This window comes from Limulus polyphemus, unplaced genomic scaffold, assembly GCF_000517525.1.
Source record: "Limulus polyphemus unplaced genomic scaffold, Limulus_polyphemus-2.1.2 Scaffold5567, whole genome shotgun sequence".
Lineage (NCBI taxonomy): Eukaryota > Metazoa > Arthropoda > Merostomata > Xiphosura > Limulidae > Limulus > Limulus polyphemus.
The window spans coordinates 1-8994 of NW_013671177.1; the positions used below are offsets into that span (position 1 = coordinate 1).

At 34.5% G+C, this 8994-nt stretch overlaps 1 protein-coding gene across 1 annotated transcript; it reads right to left on the reverse strand.

Moving 5' to 3' along the window:
• Positions 1–95: 95 nt before the first annotated feature.
• Positions 96–455, reverse strand: LOC106472736 (zinc finger BED domain-containing protein 5-like). Its single transcript, XM_013933394.1, has one exon. It carries the CDS (start codon positions 453–455, stop codon positions 96–98), a length of 360 nt encoding a protein of 119 aa, XP_013788848.1.
• Positions 456–8994: the final 8539 nt, after the last annotated feature.

Below are 8994 nucleotides of genomic sequence, written 5' to 3' on the forward strand. Positions count from 1 at the left end.
GGCAAGCAGGCAAAATATGAAAGCTCATACTTTGGGTGAGTCACTTATTTTGTGCGATCAGTTCTGAGACTTGGTAAGAAGCAATTTGAGCTTTATCAGAAACAGTCATTAAACTTTTTAAAAGAATCAGCTGCTTTTCCTTGCTGTCCGGACATTCTCTTAAAATAACTTGTGGGTTTGTCTTGTAAATGAGAGTGTTTACTTTTAAAATCTTTACCAAGTTTACTAGGAAGCATTGATTCATTTGACATTTTTATTCCACAAACTAAACATACTGGCTGCGGATTATCAACATTTCCGGTCCAAGAAAAGCCAAATCTTAAATAACTCTCATTGTATTTACGAGTCGGTCGCGGTTTTGCTTTCTTACTAGAACAACTTTCCACATTTGAGGTTTGCTCACTTTCAGGATTACATTCATCAATGTCACGCTTCTTTTTAAGAAACTTATCCATTTTTATGGGTGAATTATTCTTAACAAAGACAATTATATCAACGGTAATTATTCTGAAACTTGTAAAAGGCACAATACGTTTACTCTTGACGGCAGTTCACAAGACACGACACGCCCACTCACCAACGCCTGTTATGCAACACTGCCAGTTGCCACGTGATGAAAGCTAATGCCGGTGTTAACATGCCGTTCCAGCCACGTTTGTTACGTGTTTTAAACGCGTGCAAAACTTGCGGACCAGAAGCTAGTTGCCAGAAAAGTAACTTATAACTATCATAATAATGTCGCAACGAAACAAGCAGAGTATTCGTAAAGAAATGGTATAATTTAGTAACTTAGTATACATTTGCTTTTCATATCTGGATGAATTTTTCAGGAATGCTACGGAGCGCACCTCAAAAAGCTCTGGGGCGCACAGTGGCTTGTGGCTGGGAGGCGTGCTGTTGGTCTGTTGAAAGGCGTCGATGGTAAGTGGTGGCTGTGTCTGGGTGCCTTTTTTCCTCCTGGTAGTGGTGGTTTGAGTGGATATATCTCGTGTTTTAGGAGTGGGTGAAGTTTGATTAGCTTGATCGGATGGGTGGTAAGGTTCTGGTTGGCGGCGGTTATCTTCAGGGTGTTGTGAAACGTGGGCATGGGGGCTGGGTTAGGAACGGTATGGGGTGGGTGAGGCTTGCGATAGGGTTTTTCAGCCTTGAAATGATGATAGTCAAGGAAGCAATCGTTGGAGAGGATGAGATCTGCAGTATGTTTAGAAGTTGTGACAACTTTCATAAATGTGGAGGGTAAACCTGTTTTCTTAGACTGGATGCGGTGGACTGCGTGGATCGTGGAATTTGTTGTGGTTAGCAGGGCTTGGAGTATTCCTTCAGGCGTGAAGGACATATGAACGTTCCGGAGAAATATAGTATGGAGGCTGGCATTACTTTTGGGCACGTGACGGGAGGATTTGAAGACCAGGGTTGGCGAAGGTAGTTGAAACTTTCCAGTGACTTAGGTTGGAGGAGTAAGCCTTCTTTCCGTAGACGTCTGGTTCGCTCAGGGAACACTCGGGCTTGGGGTTTAAAGTGGCGGATGAAGTTAGCTGTGTCCCGCGGCGAGAAGTCGAGAGGTAGTCCGTCGATAATCAGCGGCGGCGTAGGATACGAGACACTCTAGTTGTACTAGCGTCTTCGCGAATCTTCTAGACACTCATCACGTGTTACCACCGTCACGTGACTTCCGCTGTCGTAACATAGTTTATTGAAAAAGTTTTTCATGCACTCGCACACAATTGACTAAAACTTTTGGCAACTCTGGAAAATAAAAGGTTCTAAGGTTAATGGAATCAAAGGAAGTGATTCTGGATTATAATACTTTTTCAGATGACCACAATATCATCAACAAACAAGTTTAAAACAGGATATTCCAGTGCCTCTGTTGCAAATCGAAAGATATGGTGTATATATACTGTCATGGATTATCGGAAATGTGTAATCGAAATATTCAACTACCTTTTGACAAGACGTAACATATTTCAAGGATAACTTTATACTCCTTGAAACTTATTGGATCTATTCAAGTAACAGTTTTTGCAACGACTTCTTATATTTTAATAAAGTTGTTAAAAACTGTTATTTAATTATTCTGTTTATGCACATCATTGCTCACTGTTTTTATAGCTCTCTATGCGAAGCTGAGTTTCATTAATAGATAAACAACTTTACGCGTATTAAGAAATAGTTACAAGATCTCTTAAACAGACGTTTTCATTTTTTTGTGTGTGTCTTTGTTACTCGTTTCAAAATTTAAAAATACCACTAAAAATAGCACTCTAACGAGAGAAACTACATCTAATCCAAAAGTAAAATCTATAAATATATAAGTTTCTTTGTTTTTAACAAAAGAGAAAACTCTGAGCACGTGAACTTTGGTGTGAAGAATGCAAGTTTCTTTGTTTTTCAACAAAAGAGAAAACCCTGACCACGTGAACTTTGGTGTGACGATACTTAGCTCATTTATGCTTGATCAGAACCTGTCTCAGTGACAAGTCTGAGGCTTGTAGCACACAGAGCCTATTATGAAACTTGTGTTTGACAACAAACTTTAAAACCGTAATTTCGTTACTTTGCCATTTGCTGTTAGCTTTGATTACTAGGTCATCGATAATTATTTTAAACAAAGACAACCTACGAAGATAGTTATGAAGTGAAAAGAGCTGAAAATGTGTATTTGTTTTTTATTAATTAAGTTTTGGTTATGATGATTATATGAGGAATAATGGTAATTCTTTATTCCACACTTATTAATTAAATAAAGTAATATTGACAATGAAGTCAACTGGTTGAATCATTCACGAAAAGTGGTATATGTTAAGTAAACTTAATAATGTATAATACATTTTCGACATGTTCAAAAGAAATAGTGTTGTTTCCCATCTTGTGTAATCAATGTATAATTTTTCCATATATACATGGTGAACTATCAAAGATTAGTTGTCATCAATGTATTAATAGTCAAAAATCTATAACACAAGTATTTCAAAATATAATAATAAATGGAGCACAGCTAAACAGTTATTAGAATATTTACAGTCTTTTTACCTATAGATGATAGCAGTGTTAGTGATTTGTTCAAAGAAACTGTCAGTACAATTTTATTAAATAAATTAGTCTCTAAGGTTACCCAAACATTGGAATGAAGATATTTGGTTTTCTCATATTTGATGAGATGCAGCTTAAGTTGGTGTTTGAACAATTTTATTTATTTACTCTAAGTAATAGCGCAATAACCTTTTTCATAACAGATACTGAAGCTATTAATAAAGGTTCAAAAAGTATAAGAGAGCTTTATTATCTGTATAGGAATGTTGATGTTGATACAATGTTTCTGATACAATTGCATCAAACAGTCAGCAAAATATCCGTACTCATAAATGGGAAGATCCTTTACACAGATTTATTTGTGTTGTGTGTGTGAAGTCATTTCTCTCTGGATCATTCCGAGTTGTTCTATTTGTCCATTTTGTTATTGCCAGGAATAAGTGGGGCTTAGGTTGTAAATGGGAAATTGTTACTAATGTTTCTAACAAAATATTGAAAAATACACATATGTATACCAGCGAATTTCTTCTGCTTAAGAGAATGCTTCTCTTGGTTTTGAGGGTTCAGGTTGAAAATCTGGCACTTATTTTTAGTACATGGCTGTTGAATTATATCAATAGTTTTGTGCTGTTAATGATAGTATTGCCCTCATACTCATAGATCAAAGCTAAAACTGTGATGGTTTACTGGCTTTTATTCTCTTTTCTCTGTTATTAGAGAACAAAAGAGGTCAAATATTCGGTCAGAAGGTTTGCTATTAAGCAAAAAGCTACACTTTGGGCTATCTGTCTATCTGTGCTCTGCCCACCACGAGTATCGAAACTCGGTTGTAAACCTTCAGGCTCAACCTTTCGGCCAAATAATCTTTAAATGCTCATTTGTCCTAAACGTTGATCATGATCTTTCTCCTTACAACAATTTCAATCGTTTTTTGTGTTCAGACGCTATCACATTATAATAGCATTTTTGTAGTCTATATCAAAGAAATATATGACTTTATCTCTTTAAGACGTTAAGAGTTCAACACAATGGCCAAATGATCACTTCTTTGTGTGATTTCTATCCATAAGGAATAAATGAAGTCACAAAGCTGATTAATATATGTTGTTGAAATTGGGATATCTAAATATTTCGTTAGATTTTCTGAATATTATTTGACATTGTCATACTGAAAGAAAAGTTTTGAAATATTATTTTGCACTCTTGAATTTAATAACATATATGTATATGTGTGTGTATGTGCGTGACTGTGTGTTTGTGTGCATGCGAATAAACTTTGAATTTATTCATCTCGGAGTTATTTAAATGGCAGACAACATAAAGTGCACGAGTTTGTGACTTGTGACAACTGGATGTACATATCAACTGTTACTTGACACTAAACTTAAAAGGTTTACTTACTCCACTGAATTCACACAAACCTTGCTATGTGTATGCATTACATTTCTTGTTATACTACAACTGAAGTAAGCATAGGACACAGATAAACAGGCCTAAGACTTACCATGATTTGGATAAACATTCTGTATTTATAATGATTATAATAAGTTGTTATAAATTTTTTATTTAAATCAAATCATATACATTAAACAGCTGTATCAATGCTTAGCTGAACACATAATAATATATATATATAATTTTCCTTATACAAGATCTTGCTTTAGATTAGTAGATTTGTTTGAAAATCCTCCAAACCTGAAATGATTTTTCCTCGTAACCTGAAGTTGTTTCTGTGTGCTACTTTATAGACCCTTCCGTGTTTCTATCTGGTAGAACCGGTTATTGTTAAACCATAATCATTTTAAACAAACAGATGGCTCGTCAAGGGAAAATGGCTTTTATTGTTATAGCTTGATCCCGTTGTTTTTTATTTGTCGCGATTACACAGGTCTGCAATGGTTTTATTGTCTTGAAATTTTTACATGTTCTTCACTAATTCCTGTACGCTGAATCCGAAAATGATATACATTTTTCTCTATCACGTACAGATTTTTCACAAAACGTCATATGTATTTTTACATAAGTGAATCATTTTCATTGAAATCGGGTCACATTTTGTTATGCTTAAAATGTTGACAACCACTGGCTATAGATTTCTCTAGACCAATCGCAACGTGAAAGTCTTATCGATCATTCTAGAACCCACGAGAAACACACATGATAATAAAAATGTTCATTGTGGTAAACGAAATAATAATTTGATCTAAGTAAGAGGTTTTTTTATCTTCCCGATTTGTAAAAGACTTACGTGATAGAAAAAAAATGAATATTATTTTTGAAATCTGTGTAGCTGAATTATGGAAAATCTGTTGTTAATATTAAAACAATTTTATGAAGTTTAAATTAGCAGGCCTGTATTATTATTCTCTACGGTATAACACTACGTGTTATCTGTGTATTAACGCAGTGTGAATTCTTAAGCAAAAATTTAAACAACAACAAATAAGCATTACTACCTGATATCCAGATTTTTTTCTGGTTCGACATCGATATAGAATATTTCGAATTTTGTACATTCCAATAAACATTATTCGTGCTCAAATTCTATTGAAGACACAGAGAGTGCTTATTACTGATAACATAAAACGATTTTTCGACAACATTTTGTCTTTTGATTATACTTGTTATTGAAGACAAAGATGGTGCTTAATACCGAAAACAGAGAATACTTATTGTTGAATCCTAAGATAATGCTTATTATCGAAGATGCACAGAGTGTTTAATATTAAAGACATTTCTCGAGGTTATAAATAATTTTTTCACCCCTCCTTATTAATAAAATCTGCTCATAATCAACCCGAATCAGATACGATGCTACTCCATTAAGAAACTTCAGTCAACAACTTCTTAAAGTGTTATTGTTGTTTTGTTTTTGTCGATGTATAATTAAATGTTTCTTTACTCAAGACTTGTCGGACTTTACGAAAAGTCTTCTTCTCTTCCAGTCCTGTAAATTTCTCCTTCTTTCAAAAATTTCCCTTAAAAATAATTGCAACCATGGTGCCAACGAACAAGATCTCATTCACCATCACTTCAAGGTGGGCACGTTTTCCACACCAAAATGTTTGGAAAACTGACTTATAATGAATGAGCAGCATATCGTTCTTTCGCTTTATATAATGATTTTTAGTTAGTGACCTACTTTCAATCCCCCAAGGAAAACTGTGTAGGCGAAAGGGGAGTTAAAGTTTAATGTAACTGAATAAAAGCTTTAAAGTTGGCACAATTACTTGGCCAATAACGCAGGTAAATGGTGAAATTGTTCTGGCTACTACACAGCACAAATAGAGCACGTGATTCAATTTTGCGTTCAATAAAACAAGTGGTGCTTAGAACTGGCACATCCAGTGAAAATAAAGGCGTTATATCGCGAGGTTATATTACATTAAAAGTCAACGAACGCGCTACTTACACTCATGAAGAAGCTGCAGTGCATTGCACTCGTCACTTTTGTGTTAATTTCCTCGACTTGTCTTATTAACTCTCATGGATACCATGGACATTACAGATACCATAGATACAGTCCCCGATATTACCATCGATTTTATAGTCGTCCGTACTATGGGTACAATCCTCATTACCAGGCTTACAGATCTAGATTTCACAACCATAATCCAACAAATACCGTTTTAGACATCCTTGAAAATCCACGATTTAGCAATCTAACATCTTTAATCGATCAAGCAGAACTGAGAGAAACCTTGTCCGGAGAAGGTATGTACATCTATTATTACTAACAAATTTCAGAAAACTTCGGTTATATGAAACGGATCAGAAAAGGCGACAACAAAACACGCTGAAGTAATCGATGATTAATAAGAGTTAATCTTTAACAAAAAATATAGGAATTAGGCATAACTTATTTCAACATGTATTTAATATGTACTATTATCTTTATTTTGGTTAACTCAGAATTATATCATTACTCATGTGACCCCTATATCCATATCTTTATTTTGGATTAAACGTGGTTAACACGGAAACATTACATCGCTGTTATGCTACCTTTTCCTGTATCTTTGTCTTGGGTTACGCGTGATTACCAACGAACTATTACGTAATTAGTGTGTCACTTATCATCTTAAATGACTGTCTCCTACCGTTATATTCATGGCTTACTTTCTTCTTAAGTTGCTTCAAAACTTAAACTTATTCCGTTTATATAATATCTTCGGCTAGAAGATAAACACGAAATAAATATGAGAAACTTTGAAAACAATTACTAACTGGCATGCCTTTTAATTGGAGCAACCGATGGTTCAGCAATAAGCTTGAAGGCCAAAATTATGCCAAAATTCGGGTTAGATCTATGCGGTGAACATAGTACAGGTAGTCCATTGTGCAGCTTCGTGTTTATACGGAAATAAACTTAATCGGTATTTAAACTCATCTGCACATTTCATATTCAAATTATGACGAATTCGGGTCTTTCGAAAAGCAATAGTTTTCAATGCTAAAGTTTATTGAATATTATGTAATTAGCACTCTAACCCCCACTTGGCCATTCCCAAACTGGTACATATAATTTTTTATTGCTCTTAATTTATTGGAGATTGTAAGCCGTTCTTAACATGACTCTATAACTTTTCCATCCCCGCCGGTTACTGTTAAAGCGTCATCATGTATTGTGCTGTTTCTGTCTGAGATAAAAAGCTACTTTTCATGTCTAAAGGACTGAGATTCATTATTTTGTTTGTTTGTTTAGATGACTGCGGAAGGGAGGTATAGTAATTTGCTGACGATCTTGAGCAGAATCTTCCATTTAAAATATTTGACAACAAGAAAGATATATATTGATATTATAATTTACTGGTCCTTTCGTAAATACCACTAAATGTATTGCATGTTTTGTTAAGTTTGACGTTGTGAGCATGGATGATTCTAATTCCAGGTCCATTTACCATATTTGCTCCCACAAACAAGGCTTTCGAACGTCTTCCACGAGAAACGCTACAGAAAGTGGCATCAGATAATGATGTTCTGAAACGAGTTTTACAGTATCACGTGATAAATGGGAGGAAAGTGTCAATTTATGATTTAAGAAATGGCCAAGAATTGGAGACATTGCTGTCTGATGAGCTGCCTCTCGTGATAATGTTTCATTATGGACGAGTAAGATACCACCATTCTTATGTATAATTAATAGTTCAATAATATTAGTTCTCAACTTTCTTCCCACTTTTGATAATTTTATTGTAGCTATGGAATCTATACATATTAAGGCATAATGTGTTTGGCCTCCCAGTGGCACAGAGGTATGTCTGCGGACTTACAACGCTAGAAACCTGGTTTCAATACCTGTGGTAGGCAGAGCACAGATAGTCCATTGTGTAGCTTTGTGCTTAAGTTGAAACAAACAATGTGTTTGTAAATCGTAAAAAAAAAAAAAAACATTCCTTACCTTCTGCTGTCAAATTGTGGAACATCTACATATTAATTAAATTCCAAGAAACTATTTATTAGTGTTTCTAAAAACACTAGTATAATGTGTAATATAATCACCAGCTTACAATGAATTTTGTTGTACAATTAACCTTTTCCTAGATCGAAGAAGACTATTCTGAATTTTTATGAACTGAAAATTAACTCAAGAAATATACATTTCTTTAACGATTAAATATACAATAACGGTCAAAAGAAAGAATATTGCTCAGGGTTATAAGATATTTTTATTCTGAATATTGTATTATTAATCATAAAGAGTTTAGTTTGGATCATAACAAACTGAAAAATACATTTTCAATATATTATCCTCTATTCTTCATCGCCCCCCAGTGGACTTATACTGCTAGAAACCGAGTTTCGATATCTATGGTGGGCAGAGCACAGATAGCCCTTTGTGTAGCTTTGTGCTTAATAACAAACAAACAAACTGAATAAATAGAGTTGTTTAAACATTTGTTTAACAACAAGTGAGGTATCGAAAATCGAGCTGGTGTATTTAAGTGTTTTACACTCACA